The sequence below is a fragment of the Typopeltis vanoorti genome, chromosome 1 (assembly GCF_054136105.1).
Source record: "Typopeltis vanoorti isolate ZY-2024b chromosome 1, IOZ_Tvanoo_1.0, whole genome shotgun sequence".
NCBI lineage: Eukaryota > Metazoa > Arthropoda > Arachnida > Uropygi > Thelyphonidae > Typopeltis > Typopeltis vanoorti.
Window position 1 is genome coordinate 84936583 of NC_143549.1, and position 17316 is coordinate 84953898.

The 17316-nt window shown below is 36.0% G+C and overlaps 1 protein-coding gene across 1 annotated transcript in view; it reads right to left on the reverse strand.

Moving 5' to 3' along the window:
* Positions 1 to 17316, reverse strand: part of LOC150110169 (uncharacterized) — a 321469-nt gene that overhangs the window by 172154 nt on the left and 131999 nt on the right. The window contains exon 5 of the mRNA XM_090391567.1: positions 10503 to 10628. Within this exon, the coding sequence (XP_090247693.1) occupies positions 10503 to 10628 (126 nt within the window). The remainder of the gene's footprint in view (positions 1 to 10502; positions 10629 to 17316) is intronic.

The following is a 17316-nucleotide window of genomic DNA, read 5'->3' on the forward strand; positions in this document are numbered from 1 at the left end:
GAAATGCAGCAGGAGTAGATATTCGACCAGAAATGCTGAAATATGGTGGTATAAAAGTGTTACAGTGGTTGCACTGCATAGTTCAGAAGTCTTGGACAGAGGGAAGAATTCCCGATGATTGGAGTAGACCTCTAATAGTATCCATATATAAAAAGGGAAATAAAACTGAATGTGAGAATTACAGAGGTATTTCCCTACTGAGTGTTCCTGGCAAGATCTATGCAAGTATATTTGAGAAACGGTTGAGAAGAATTGTGGAAGAAAAGCTGGGTGAAGAACAAGCTGGATTCAGGCCAAATAGAGGTTGTCAGGATCAGATCTTCACTTTACAACAATTAGTTGAGAAAGCATGTGAATATAACAAAGATCCGTATTTAAGTTTTGTCGATCTGGAAAAGGCATATGACAAGGTGCCAAGAGAGAAGTTATTCAATACACTACAGTTATATGGTGTCAATGGGGCATTATATCAAGCAATACTTAGTCTTTATTTGAGTTGTAAGTCAGCAGTTAGAATTGAAGTACAGGAAGATGGTTTAATGTTAAATCTGGTGTGAGACAAGGATGTACATTATCCCCTCTGTAATTCATTATCTATATGGATCACATTATGAAGGAAAGTGGTATTAAACATGATATCACAATTGAAGATGTTAATGTCAGCTCTTTGCTTTCTGCGGATGATGTTATATAGGGTGTCCCAAAATTCACGCAAGAAGTAATTTTGATAGAAAACAGAGGTTTTTAATTAAAAATTGTAATTTCTTATTGATTCATAAAGTATACAGTATAGGGTTATGCATGGAATAGCATATCGGGTAAATGGCCTCCACGGCTTTGCTGGCACATACACACTCTTTTGTCGAAATTTTCCGTGACTGTTTTGTATAAATGTGGCTGAATTTCGTTGATACAGTGCTCAATTTCCTCCTTCAAGGCATGGGTGGTCGTGGGCTTGTTGGCATAAACCTTAGACTTCAAAAAACCCCAAAGAAAAAAGTCCAGTGTTAAGTCACATGATATGAGCAGCCAATTCGGATCACCAAAATGGAAAATTACACAACCAGGAAATGACTCATGCAGTAATTGAATTGTTTCTCGGGCTGTATGGAATGCGGCACCGTCTTGTTGAAACCACATGTCGACCACATCCATATCTTGCAATTTAGGCACAAAAAACTGGATTATCATGTCGCGATAGCGAGCACCATTAACTATTTTTGCCTTACTAGCCGCATTTTCGAAGAAGAATGGACCGATGATGCCTCCAGTCCAAAATCTGCACCAAACAGTGACACGTTGTGGATGCATTTGTTTCTCAACAATCACTCGTGGATTTTCTGAACCCCAAATGCGATAATTTTGTCGATTAACGAAGCCATCAAGATGAAAATGAGCCTCATCGCTGAAGATGATTTTGTTCGAAAAATAAGCATCCACTTGTTGTTGTTCCATAATCCATTCAAAGAACTCTCTTCACTGTGTGTGGTAAGTAGGCTTCAGTTCTTGAGTCAATTGAACTTTGTAAGCATAAAGATGCAAATCTTTCGTGAGAATACGCGGTAGAGAGCTTCTTAAAATGCCCAATTCAAAACCACGGTGCCGAATTGATGTTCCTGGACTCTCAGCAACACTCTCACGAACTGCTTCGATGTTTTCTGTTGAACAACTTGTTGAAGGACGACCAGAGTGTATAAGATCACTAATTGATCCAGTTTCCTTGAATTTTTTAATTAATCTTTTCACAGTTGAGGAAGTTAAATCACTATTCCGACCATATTTTGTACGAAAATTGCGAACTGTAGCTGCCAAACCTTCATTATTTTTGAAATATTGCTCAACAATGAAAATGCGTTGTTCTTTCGTGTAGCACTCCATTTTTAATAACCCTGAATGGTCAGCCGTCATGGTGTCTTTTTTTTCTCGTTGGCAACACTTTACCGCACAAATGGCACTAAATTTAAATCTTGCGTGAATTTTGGGACACCCTATACTTCTAAATAAATCTGCTACAAGTTTGCAAGATTCCCTGACTAAATTGAATAACTGTTGTAATAGACATGGTATGAAGGTCAGCATTAAAAAGACAAAGACAATGAAAATAGGTAGAATTGTTGAAAATGTCAACTGCGTTCTGAACAGGGAACCTGTGGAAGAAGTAAAACATTTCAGCTACTTAGGCACAATTTTTAGTGAAGATGGCAAATTAAATATGGAAATAGACAACAGAATCAACAAAGCTGGTATGGTAGGAAGTCAATTGAATAAATTCATATGGAATAAGAGAGAAATTAGCCGGAACACTAAATTAGCTGTATACAAGACAGTGTTCAAACCAGTTTTAACTTATGTATCTGAGAGCTGGGTCAGAAGTAAAACACTTGACCAAAGACTAGACACCGCAGATATGAGAGTCCTGAGAAAGATTAGAGGCGTGAACAGATGGTATCGATGGCAATATCATATTAAAAAACGAGGATATTAGGAAAGAACTTGACATTGTCAGCATCCAGGAATGCATTAGCAGAGCTAATCTCAGGTGTTATGGTCACTTAAACAGAATGGGCGAGGAAAGATTAGCAAAACAACTGTTCTCTGCCAGGTTGGCAAGAAAACGACCCAGAGGAAGACCAAGATATAGGTGGACTGATACGGTACAAAGTGCCTTAGACGACAGAAATATAAGATCTGATAATGTTGGAGTCTTGACAAGTAACAGACTGATTTGGAGGAAAATTGTAGATAGGAAGTTAGTAATGACGTAAATTTTTCATGTAGTACTATCATATCCTGTACACCCCTTGAGGGTACATGTCAGGAATCTGATGATGATGATGATGATGATAATACTTTGATTTCAAGTGGTCTGTATGCAGGATGAACTTGAAGCAGCCTTACCTTTTTCTTTGTATTCAGCATTTGTTTTGTTTAAAATTGTTCGTATAGTTGATTCGCCCATTTTTGTGTTTGCTCTGGACTCGCCTTGTTCATCTCTCTTTATTATTTCAAGTTTTTCTTCCAATGAGATTACTTTTCAAATCATTTCCACACTTCCATTTTTTTTGGTCACTAATTCTTTTACTCATGATGAAAGGTTGGAAAAACGCTTTAAAATAAAAAAAAAAAAAGTAAGGAAAACATTTGTAAAGGGGGCATGAGATATGATCATCAAAATGCTATGTAATTAGCCGGCGACATAAATTTTGGCGGTAAATTTGGAACATAGTGTACATGGAAATAGTGTAGTATGCCATTTAAAAATAACTTTGTAAAATGTTTTAAATCGGTGACTAAATTATTTCATCCTGGCAAATGATTTTTTAAAATAGTTAGCCATAAAAAAATGTATAAATACAAAATTTTTAAAATCTGTAAGATTTATTTTTAATTTGTATATAGACACATTAATTGAATTTGGGTAAAGAAAAAAAATAATGTACTAATCAAAACGCACTAATCGGAGGCACATTAATCAAGGGATTGATGCAATGCATATATAACATATACAAATACAAAATAATGAAGATAATGAGAGATTTGTTGAAATGCCTTTATAATAAGGAACAAAAAAAAAAAGAAAAAAAAAAACTCACTACAGATCTAATGCAAGTCATTAAAAAAGAAATGCATTTTTATCAAGAAGAAAAAAAATAAGAGGAAAATATTTAAAAATTGATTTTGATTGCCTAATGATCATTTAACAAGTGTGTCAAGTCTGAGAGGACTTTTATCCCACTAATGGATTAATTTGTGAAAAATTAAGTCACATATAGGGAAGTACAGACACGATTTCTTTTCTATGTTCCCATTTTAATTTTTTTTTTTTTTAAAAAATGGACACTAAGTAACAAAATGGTTTATGTTATGTATGTATGTATGTATGTGTTTGCCTCATCTTTCAAAATTTTGAAATTATAAATGAACCAAATAAAAATTTGGTTCATTTATAATTTATATTAATAAAATTAATATATTTTTTCTGCAGAATAAATTTTGTTGTTTTTATGTCATGTTTTATGTTCCAATAATTTTTTATTAATATTTATTGACTATTTTTCAATATAAATTTTTTTGAAAATATAAGAAATTACTATAATTGAAAAAGTTGATAAATTTGAAATCACTAATTCATCCATGAATAAACTATGATGGCATAGACTAATCTGGATGAAAAATTTTAATAGGATGTTCGTGTGGAAGAAAGTACAGTATGTGATGCATGCAAGAGATCAGCAGAAAAAAATGAAGGGAAAATCAGGAGTGTGGTACTGAACAGACAGAAGTGTTTGGCAATGGAAGCAGTAGTAGTGAAAACTGTGATGGGAGAGATGAAGAGAGAACAGGAATGCAAGAGGAACAGACAAACGTGGGGAGACTGGGTGGACATGGCATAGGGAGAGTGGATGTTGAAAGTGAAGGTGTGTATGAAGATGGAGTAAATTGTGATGTGGGAGGGGAAGTTGAGACTGATCGGATACATGTGGTAAGTTGTGATAAAGATGATTGGGCAGGTGTGGTGGGGAAATCACAACCAAAAAGCGGCTTGGATAGGACTCGTTATACACCTAAAAATGAACTGCTGTTTGTTTACAAATGCCAGAAGTATCAGATGAAGGTTTCATTGATTGAGTTTATTCACCCCAAAATCATTGGAACAAGTGAAACATGGTTGAATGAAGACGATATCGTAACGGAAATAGAAATGGAAAAATACAACGACAGAAAGGGCAAAAAAAGGGCGGGAGGAATACAAATGATGACAGTAGCAGGGGAATTAACTTTTTGATGACTTTCCTGTCTCCCATCCCTTCAATGTTTCTAAACACCGTAGATGTACCTGCAACAATTGTAATCAACTATTCTCTGCTGGTACAAGTCATTCTTATTTCAGAAAGATTTTGGAAATTCATCATTTTATCTGCCCTGAGTGTAATCATGCCTTTACTTCTGCTGTTGGACTTGGAGTGCATCATTCTTCTAAACATTCTGTTCAGGTGAACACTGCTATCTGTACTGAGTGCATTAAAGTGCACTGGAGTTCAGAGGAGGAGCATATTCTTGCTCCCCATGAAATTTGTTTGGTGACGGCAGGTGTTAGGAACTTAAATGAGACTTTGGCTGATGTGCTGCCTCATCGTACTTTTCATGCTATTAAAAGTCATCAAAGACTAGCAAGTTACAAACAGCTTGTTAATGAGCTTACAGAACTTTCTAGGAATGGAGGGATGGATAATATCTCCATACCTCCCATCCTGCCTTCCATTCCTACTCAACTTCAAGTTGACTTTCAACAACCCAGATTTAGCAACAGTGGCTCTGATTTCCAAGTTAGCATCAGCATTAAACCACAACCTTTAGGAGAATATAATCATACAACTCTTAAATACATTATTCATGCTCATCTTAATGGGCATGATATCACTAGAAAACTTCAGGATTATCTCCAAAATGTATTTTCCGAGCAGCAGCAGCCTCGACAACCAAGACATCCATAGCCTCAAAGTCCGCCTTCACGTAGGTGATTGAAAAAAAGGGCTAATGCAGAAATGCAAGCATTATATAAGAAGAATTGCAGGATGTGTGCAAAGACTAAACTAGATGGGGCATCTCCACCTTCCTCCGAAGAACAGCACAAAGATTTTGTGGAATTTTGGAGTACTGTCTTCTCCACTCGAACACCACATTTACCTGATCAAGACGAGTCTTGTGTGCTTGAATCTGTCCCTGAATCAGCCATTTATTCTCCCTTTTGCATGAAGAAATTGAATTCAGCTTTACCCTCTAGTAATTCAGATTCTGGCCCTGATGACTTTCCAGTGTCACATTTAAGGAAATGTGCCCGTTCAGATCCTTCAAGATCTTCTGAACATTTTCCTATCAATTGACGTTATTCCACCTAATTTACGAACTAGATTTATCCCAAAGAAGGATACTGCTAGTAAAGTTGCAGATTATAGGCCTATTACAGTTTCTCCTGTTTCCCCTTCAACTTTGTCATAAGGTGTTAGTCAAGAGACTGCAAAAGTATATTCAACATGATGTTTGGCAGAGAGAGTCTTTGTCCCATTGGATGGCTGTGGTGACAACATCTATGTTCATTCTACCTTCCTTTCTGAAAACTGTCAATGTCTGAAGCCTTTATTTATGGCTTCCCTGGACCTTCAGAAACCCTTTGATAGTTTTTGGAAGTTTATCCACTTGGTTATACTATAAATTAAAGATACCAAGAAATTATATTCTTGGTTTAATCCTTTATCCAAGTGTAAGCAAACAAAGTTTGCACCTTGACTATTTTCAGGACTGGGGCAACTCATATACAGAAGCTAATGACTTCACATCACTTGCCTTAGTATCCCATAATGTAAAGCACATATCCTTGAAGACGTGTATAATGCTATGCATTATGGGAAGGCTCACTATCAGTGGTGGCTCGTACATAAGTACTGCGACACTGCAGCACCCCCCAAGGAAAAAATTTAATTTTGTTTGTGTTTATAAATAACAACAATGCTTACAACATTATATAAATGCAATACATGTTAAAGGTTACAGCTTATGTTTTGACATTGACTGAATAGTTAATAATTGGAAGTGTTCGATTAACGCTTCAGATTACGAAACAAATGCACTGCGATCTAACGCAGGGTCGGAATTATCACGTTCGGCCAATTGCAGCTAGACTCACCGATACTCGTTTGCGCTCGTGATTGCAAGTTACAAGTGATTCCGACACTGCTCGTTTGGGCAGTGTCACTTACAGATAAATCATATGCTTGCACACGTTATTTCTGAGATACGAAACTTTTATTATTGGTGTTTGTTTGTGGTGAGAGTGAAATATTTTTAATAAAGCAGTTTTTTAATATGTAAATTTATTTATTAATAAATTGGTCACTGATTAGGAAAAAAATAATTTTTTTTTTTATTTTGCATATGCAGCACCCCCCCCCCCCCAACTTAAAATTTTCACCGGCCGCCACTGCTCACTACCCAGACCGGTTTCAACCTTCATTGAGGTCTCATCATAGTGAGCCAGACCCAGAGGTGATACTAAGGTTGAAGTAATGTAGAAGTCATATTTTCATATACGAGTATCCAAAAGGTGTCACACCTTAATATTAAGATACTCTGGATTAGAGATAGTTGTTGCAAATTACAACACATATTGCAAAAGCCCTCTAAGTGGCCAATACTATAAAAATAAAATTCTTATATAAATAATATTTATATAAAAAATAAGCATTGCATATTGTATGTAACTCACCAGAAAATAAAGTGCTCAGCTTGAGATTAACACACTTATGATTTTTAATGTGATTTCCTGGCAGAAAACTAAGACAATTTTCAACAATAAACACTTTATGTGGTAAACAATTGACATACATGCATGCTAAAGAGTATTTACCCTTCAGCAGGCATTGATTTTTAATTCACGGGATGAAAAATATATGAAAAGATAAAGGGTTACTACAATTTGTAGACCGTGTTTTTATCGAAACCGCGTTGAACAAGGGTTACTTCAATTTGTAGATTGCATTATATCAAAACCATGTTTATAAATACCACATTGTACGCGGTTACCTGTACTTGGTTTAATCCTTTATCTAAGTGTAAGCAAACAAAGTTTGTGCCTGAAGTATTTTCAGGACTGGGACAATATATATTATAAAATATTATAAACTTCTGTTATGCTCAAAAATAACTTCTTCTTTGCTTTTCATTAAAGACATGTTAAATCTTTTATTATATACAGATAACCACCATATTCCCTGTACTAATGGTTTTTTCTGAACTTTCAACAGAAGCAGGTCTATAGTCATATGTAGGAAGAACATCAAGATGGCATTTGTTGTCTTCAACTTATTTAAGAAGAGTAGTCTTAGGACCACATTATTCAAATTAGACAGATTTCTGTCTGCAAGGTTATTAGATATTTGAATGCTTAATTCACAGATCCAATCCTAAACAGGAAGGACTGTTTACCTCCATTGAGAATTTGGGAGGCTGTGATTTTTAGTGCTCATCAAAGTTCTTAATAAATATATATATATATATATATATATATATATATACTGTATTTTTCTATAGATAACATGCACGTTATCTATACAAAAAAGTTTTTTAATTTGTTAAAAATGAACATATGCAGTATACATTTGAAAGGTATGAGAGGTAAATCAAATGTAATAACAAAACTAAGGTAGAAGTATTACTTAATATTTATTGAACATTACACTATTCAAATCCAAAAAATTGTTCATCAGACTCAATATTGAAAGAATCAATTGCGTTAAAAATTTCGTTTTTAACGCAATTTAACGGTATTTCTTAAGCTTCATAATCATTGTCACTGGACATCACTGCATTCCCTTGTGCTTTAATGAAACCATTTCTAAAACAGTTTTCACTTACAGCAGCCCAACTTTCTACAATCCACATAACTATATCTTTATATGACGTTCTTTTCATCTGCCCTGTTTTGTTATATTCATGGATGCCATTCATCATCCAGTCTTCCCACTTAGCCCGCAAATTGTCTTTGAATGGTTTATTTACTGCAAGATCAAGGGGTTGGAGTTTTCACCAGCTTCAAGATTCCCTTTTTCCTTTGCTACTTCTACCACTTCAGGCTTGAACTGCACTGTGTAGGATTTTCTCCGAAAGTACTTCTGTCTTCCATGGGTAATTCAGATCTAATAACAAAATATAAACAAATAATGATTTACTTTACGAAATATTTTAAAACAGGATGTACGGAAAAAGAAAAAAAAAACGATCACTGCTACTAGCAACGCATGTGCTTTAAAAGAATTCCTCCGTCCTCTCTCTGTACTTCCTAACTCAATAGATAATAGATAACGTGCTTGCGCTAGTTGGCACAAGCATGTTATCTATACATCAAAAGGAGTGATGAAAATGTTGAAGGTGCACGTTATCTATCGAAAAATACAGTATATATATATATATATATATATATATATATATATATATATATATATATATTTGCTTACTTGGGATTAGGAGTAAAATAACTAAGTTTATAAAATTACTTGGTAACCCTAATATATATATACAGGGTGGTCATAAAATAACATTCCCTCTTTGGAGGTATCTGTAACTAAAACTAATTAACAGAATGAGACCAAATTTTATATTGAGACTTTTGAAGGCATGGAGTGATGATTTCCGCGAAAAAAAAGATTTAGTACCAAAAGTTGCCGATAGGGGATTTTGGCGCTGGCAGAGCCAAAAACAAGTGGATAATTACATTAAAGGCAGATAAAATGGAATAATAACATTTTGACAGTGTAAGCAACAGCCGCGTCACTCATTCCAGCTGGATATGTGGTGCATTACAATGATGATGATGATAATAATAATTAAACTAAAACAACAACTTGCGAGAGACACAGAAATAAATGTAGTGATTGAACTCCCAGGAAATAATGTTTTATTCATCAGAATCAGGGTCCCCTGGACCACATACATGATTTTCAATGTGCTGACCTTTCTTGCATACAACAAACTGCATCCAGTGTGGAACGTGCTCTACAGCTGAGCATAAGGAGTCAGATTGGATGTTCATAACAGCCAGTTTTATGTTCTCCTTCAAAACATTCAAGTTTGGAATGCCACCATACAAAACGGATTTCAAATACTCCCACAGCCAAAAGTCACATGGAGTGATGTCAGGGATCGAGGCGGCCATGCCGTTGGAAAGAACTGACTGATAACCTCTCATTACTGAAATGCTAGCGTAAAAGGCGCTGTACTGAACCTTTTTAAGTGGAATTGGTGGCACTGCTGTCACGTACGCACAGTAAAATTTGCATAATTCTTTTAAACTGCATTTACTGCAAATATTTGACTGCTTTTGGCTCCGCCAGTGCCAAAATTTCCCCTATCGCGACTTTTAGTACTAAATCTTTTTGTCACATCATCTCCCCATGCTTTCGAAAGTCTCAATATAAAATGTGGTCTCATTCCGTGTATTAGTTTTAGCTACAGATACCTCCAAAGAGGGAAAGTTAATTTATGGCCACCCTCTATATATATATATATATACATATATATATATATTTTGTTTTTATTTGCAAAACCAATCATTTTATATTCATTCTCTTAGACTAATAGTTCATCACTATTTATGCAACAACAGCTGGTGATCATGAAATGTAAACATGCACTGCTTTAATTATTTAATTTAAAATTATTATTCTTAAGTTAGATTTAATGAAGGTTCCTAAACAAGATACGAGTATCTACTTCCATTAAAAAATAAAGTAATCCCTTAAGTATATCACCTGTTATTTAAGTTATTGTTATATTTATACCTTTCTTTCTACCAAAAAATGAAAATAAAATAATGATAATCATAATATTTTGAGTTCCAAAGCAATAGAATAATTACATGAAAAGAAAAAATAATAAAATAATAATAAAAAGCAATAAAATAATTCACATGAAAAGGAAAAAAACACAGTAATGAATTTTTAATCCACCTTTTCTTTTAAGTTCCTGGCAAGTTTACGTCCTTCAGAAACAAAATCCAAATATGTGACTTCACAGCGATCAATTGTCGATAAAGTACAGAGCCATTCTTCTTCCACTAGACCTATAATTCCAAACTGAAAATATTGAAAATAAAGATTTTTTTTAAAAAAAAACAAAGACACTCAGCAAACATGTACATGAAAATAACATGTAACTTGGTACTTTGAGAACTATTGTATCAGCAGCACTAATCTGAATAACCTGAATGCAGTTTTTGCATTTACAACAGAGTAACATGAAATAGTAAACAATAAATTATATATTATTATATTACCTATAAACTTTTGTTATACTGCAATTTTAACATTAATTGCAATTAACGATACTGAACACTACCCTGTTTAGCATTCTTTATGGCAGTCATGCTCAGTGGCGCACTCAGGATTTAATCTTGGGAGGGGGGGCCCGAGTACTCAAGATCTAATGTTGGAGGAGGGGGCTGAGTTGAGTAGATGATTTACGAATACATACTATGAACTGCATACGACCTATGACTGAGCATCTCCAGTGATCCCCAATACGTGACAAGTAGAATAGAAATAGAAGACATAACATAAATAAAAAAAAAAAAGAATTTTAATTAGGAAAAGATTTTTGGAAAATTTTCTAGTGTTTATTTCCTTTTTCTTTGGGGGGGGGGGGGGGGGGGGCTAGGACTCCTTGGCCCCCATCCCTAGGTGTGCCACTGGTCATTCTTAATTCCTGTGAGTAGCCAGTACTGCATCATTACATCACTAACATTTATTTAGTCATTCAGTAGTGTGATTTGTGCAGTGTATGTATAAGCAATCAGAAACCATGTACATTGTTTAGTAAACATAAACAAAATAAAAGCTTTTTAATTTATTCATACTGGGTTCCCCCCACCATTCCTCAACTGTCCCTTAGGACTAGTTGAGTCCTCCTAGTGAGGGACGAAGTATGTATTTATGACTGTAAATCCATGTGTGTGTGTGTGTTCACGGGCCAGTTTGCCTGTTCTGAGGAACAAAAAACCTGAGTTTCCATGTGAAAAAACCCTCTACCTCCATACGAGACCGCTAACTCACCTTTAGTCAAAGGAGAGTGGATCAAGGTTCCTCACATCAAAGACGGGAATCGAACCCAGGTTTTTCCAACCAAAGGACTTCATCTATATTGATTGAGCTACGAAGGTGCTACATAAAAGCTTCTGAAACTGCCACTTCATTAATATAACCAATGGATTAGGGAGTAATATTGAATTTTAAGGCCTACCTACCTCTGTGGCACGTTCAAGTAACTTGAATGTCCCAGAAAACAGATGGTGAAGATAACTAATTCATCAGGAAATTTTGGAAGAACTATAACATTATGAATGCTACATATAATGTATCTTGAGAGCTAACTGGAATATTACTTCATTTGTCACATTTTCTTTATTCAATTAACCATCCTTCGTTCCTATAAGCAAACTAACATAATCTGATAGGCAAAGAATAGTATAAATTAACTTATTAACTAAAAAGTGTATTAACTTATATAGAATATTAAAAATAATAATAATAATACAATCTGTAAATTGTGACCTGGTATAGATAACATTCTACAGATTTCATTGCAAGTGGTTATTTTGAATAATATGTAACTTACATTATACTTATATTTAAGTTTACTCAACAATGTCTGTTTTAATTACTGAAGATTTGATTTGAATCGTTTGAAGTGATATTTAAAAAACTACCTTTCCACAAACTATATATATATTCTAGTAGCAAGGCTTATACGTTGGTAAGACATAACTGGTAATTAGTTTACGGAATTAACAACGCAAATGAAGTATATTAATTAAAGGTAACTTTAATGAATCACTTCTATATTTCGGCAACGTCACATTGCCATCTTCAGGAACATAAAGATATGGTATGTGCACACAGGCACTAACACAAAGCAAATGAGGAAAAAAGCAAGAAACTAATATTGTTCCTAAAGTCCTAATGGTGCCCTCTTGCGGGCTAATTTGGTAGTCTTGGCTGTTGGGCTGAAGTTCTCATAATGTAAGTCTCCCAAATTTGGGGTAGTTTCATGCACCCAAATTTGTTGAGGTTAGGAACGTTTTTTAGAGCTGCTGAAGATTCTTTGAATAATCTTTCGTATTTAAACTTGCTGCGATGAATTATTTTTGTTTTCTTCCAATGAATTTTATGGTGGGTATCTAAGGCATGGTCTGCCAGCCCAGAGCGGCTGTACTGGTGAAACTAGATGTAGTCTTTGTGTTCTGAAATCCTGATATTAGTTGTTCTGCCTGTTTGGCCAAAGTAGGACAATTTGCAGCTGCAAGGGACCTGGTATACACCAGGTAGGTCTAGGGGAAGTGGTTGGTCTTTGGTAGAGCGGATAAGTGATGCCAACTTTTTATATGGTCTGTAACAGGAAGTAAGGTCATATTTTTTGAGGATATTGGTTATTTTCTCAGAGGTGCCCTGGATGTAGGGGATGGTGATAGACTTGGTGTAATCTTTATTGTGGAGGGGGGGGGGAGGAGGGTTTACTGGTTTTAGTATTTTTTGGATTTTTTTGGGGTTATAGCCATTGGCTAAGAAAGTGTTGAGGATGTGGTTTAGTTCAGTAGTCAGGGCCTTGTCATCTGAGCAGATTAATTTTGCCCTGTTATATAGTGTTTTTATAACCCCATATTGTTGTGAGGGGGGGGGGATTGCTGGTGAATGTATCGGCCAGTATGGGTGGGTTTTCTGTAAACAGAGAAAACCAAAGATCCATTAAGCTGGCAGGTGATTAAAGTGTCTAGGAAGGGGAGGGTGTTGTTTTCCTCTTTTTCTAAGGTGAACTGGACTCTGGGGTGTTGGTTGTTTAAGTGTGTTAGGAAGGCGTGGAGTGTGTCTGAGCCATGTGGCCAAATAGCTAACACATCATCCACATAACGAAGCCAAATAGTGGGTTTTTGTGGGGCGGAGTTTAAGGCTTTCTCTTCAAATGTCTCCATAAAGAAATTGGCCAAGGGTGGGGAAAGTGGTGAATGCATGGCTGTCCCCACTATCTGTTTGTAGAACATGGGTTCACCACTTTCCCCACCCTTGGCCAATTTCTTTATGGAGACATTTGAAGAGAAAGCCTTAAACTCCGCCCCACAAAAACCCACTATTTGGCTTCGTTATGTGGATGATGTGTTTGCTATTTGGCCACATGGCTCAGACACACTCCACTCCTTCCTAACACACTTAAACAACCAACACCCCAGAGTCCAGTTCACCTTAGAAAAAGAGGAAAACAACACCCTCCCCTTCCTAGACACTTTAATCACCCGCCAGCTTAATGGATCTTTGGTTTTCTCTGTTTACAGAAAACCCACCCATACTGGCCGATACATTCACCAGCAATCCCCCCCCCCACCCTCACAATAATATGGGGTTATAAAAACACTATATAACAGGGCAAAATTAATCTGCTCAGATGACAAGGCCCTGACTACTGAACTAAACCACATCCTCAACATTTTCTTAGCCAATGGCTATAACCCAAAAAAAATCCAAAAAATACTAAAACCAGTAAACCACAACCCCCCTCCCCCCTCTACAATAAAGATTACACCAAGTCTATCACCATCCCCTACATCCAGGAACACTCTGAGAAAATAACCAATATCCTCAAAAAATATGACCTTACTTCCTGTTACAGACCATATAAAAAGTTGGCATCCCTTATCCGCTCTACCAAAGACCAACCACTTCCCCTAGACCTACCTGGTGTATATCAGGTCCCTTGCAGCTGGAAATTGTCCTACTTTGGCCAAACAGGCAGAACAACTAATATCAGGATTTCAGAACACAAAGACTACATCCGGTTTCACCAGTACAGCCACTCTGGGCTGGCAGACCATGCCTTAGATACCCACCATAAAATTCATTGGAAGAAAACAAAAATAATTCATCGCAGCAAGTTTAAATACGAAAGATTATTCAAAGAATCTTCAGCAGCTCTAAAAAACGTTCCTAACCTCAATAAATTTGGGTGCATGAAACTACCCCAAATTTGGGAGACTTACATTATGAGAACTTCAGCCCAACAGCCAGGACTACCAAATTAGCCTGCAAGAGGGCACCATTAGGACTTTAGGAACAATATTAGTTTCTTGCTTTCTTCCTCATTTGCTTTGTGTTAGTGCCTGCGTGCACATACCATATCTTTATGTTCCTGAAGATGGCAATGTGACGTTGCCGAAATATAGAAGTGATTCATTAAAGTTACCTTTAATTAATATACTTCATTTGCGTTGTTAATTCCGTAAACTAATTACCAGTTATATATATATATATATATATATTAATTTTGGGAAATTACATTAGAGATTACTAGCAGTTAGCATCTGGAATTACTGCTGAAGCAACTAAGGCTATCGAGTCCTCTATTTTATATCTGTAAATTGTGCATGTTCTTCAGGCTGCTTTGTCTGTTTTGTAGGATGAAAAGTTCAAATACCAGAACAGGGGTGTAGTCAGGCCAGGGCTACGCCCTTGTACTTTTTTAAAACTATAAAAATTTTTAAATGCATTATAATAAATTATAAGAATTATAATAATGACACTTAATGCATTTCCAGTTTTTGGTCAAAAAATAGCAGCTTGTCGCTGTTGTCATTTTTGTTTCAGAAAAAAGGCAATGACCTGCGTCTATGTTTGGTTTCGAAGTTTCAAAACCAAAGAAAACTGACAATATTGCACCCCCACCCAATGTTACGTCACAGTTGGTCATTTGTCATCCCTACACACCTAACAAGTTCAATGGATCTAACAAGTTAAAACATGTAGTGTGCTCTATGAAACTGTGTCCTCGCTATAGTGTTGGAGAAAGTATTTTAAGAAGAAAAGTGTAATAGTGCATCATAGTGCATCAACAATATGAAGAGAACCAATGATAACAAATTAACCAATTACTTCTCAAAACTTAAAAAGAATGAAAATTCTAGTACGAGTTCGGAATACAATGCAAAATTTCTGACGAAAATTAAGAACAATGAGTGCGAGCATGTTCCTTCTTCGATGCGTTCAGAAAAACCCGAAATGCAAGATAATTTGTACAATGTTGTGAGTGTATCTTCAGCTATCACAGGACATCAAGAACATGCAGGTAATGCAACTGACACAGTGGCTTAAACGCAAGGACAAACATAAGTGGCTCATAGCAAAGAATGGGTATTTAGGTTGTAGTGATTGTTCATCAGTAAGGTACTTAAGACTTCACAAAACTCAGGGGGGTTATCTCTCAGTAACAAATGGGTGAATTGCAATTACATTTAACGGTACAGAAAAAACTCAGTAATTGAAATCCCTAAGAACAATGGGTATCTACCTGGATACTGAACGAATGAGGATGGGCTGGCAATTTGGGATTTAGCCGACCAAATTGTATTCTTATTGGCTTAAACCAATATAGAAAATGATGTGGTACAACATGACAAAATTTCAGGCCGGCTGGGGGTCGCCCGGTTAAACCATGCCCCCGTTGTTTTCGCCAGGGAACCAGGGCGAACAGCGAAAAGTCAGCTACTGGAACAAATCTGAAAGCACACCCCAACTCAACATCACCAGAGTTAAAGATCGGTACTATCAACATAAGAAGCCTGAATGTAAAGAAATGGAGCTAGCTGAAATAGATAAGTACCAGATCAACATAATAGGGATGACTGAAACAAAAAAGACAAAACTGGTGAGATCTTTCTGAGCAATAAATACAATGTTATATTCAGGAAATGACAATCAAGGAAAAGAAGGAGTAGCCATAGTATTCAACACAAAATATGAGACTAATCTTCTTGAATGGCAAGCATTCTCAAGTAGAGTGATGTGGACAATGAGACTTATTTGTGCCTGTAGTCCCATAGAAGATTCTACTAAGGTAAAAGTGGAGGAATTTTTTGATTCTTTAGAAAAAGCAACTGATACAATGAAAAAGGAAAAGTTGGTCCTTGTTGGGGATCTAAAGCAGAGTAGGAAATGATTGTCAGACATTTAAAAATATTTTGGGAAAATTTGGAGAAAAGAGCAGAGCTAATAATAATGGTAAATACCTGTTGGATTTCTGCTCAGGACGTGGACTGGTTATTACTAACACCATGTTCCAACATAAAAATGTGCACAAATTCACATGGAGAGAAGAGGCAAAGAATAAGAAAAGTCTCATTGACTATGTTATCCGGCCCGACGGAATCTTTTGTGGTGTTGAAAGTGAGAATGAAGGTAAACATACAGAATGAATGAATGAATTATCAGAGAATAAAAATGATATGACTGATGCAATGAGTGAGATTGCTTGGTTATTACATGGAGCGATACACAGAGTAAATCAGCAGCTGGAGCATTGGCAAAAATGTTTACGAAGTGTACCGACTAATAAACGGCAAACATATGATAGAAAAAATAAGTGTACGATAGTGAGTGTAAACAAAATGAAAGAGCGAGTGTTGTATGGAGATTCCTTAGTAAGAGGTGTGTTAGTTGAGAGGTTAACAAAAAATCGTACCAACCTGGTGCGAACGTTAAGGATGTAAGCGAGTCAATTAGAATGCAAAAGCAGCGGGTGAAAGAATTGATAATGGTAGGAGGTACAAATGATTTGAAAGGAGACAAAATGGCTATGAGCGAGGATGTGAAGGAATTGCTTGAGGTAGCAAAAGAGAAGAGTGAGAGAGTTAGGATGGCGAGTCTGTTGCCGTGGTATGACAATGAAGAGTATAGAAGGAGAGCCATAATTGTTAATAACTTTATGCGTGAATTATGCATGACAAGT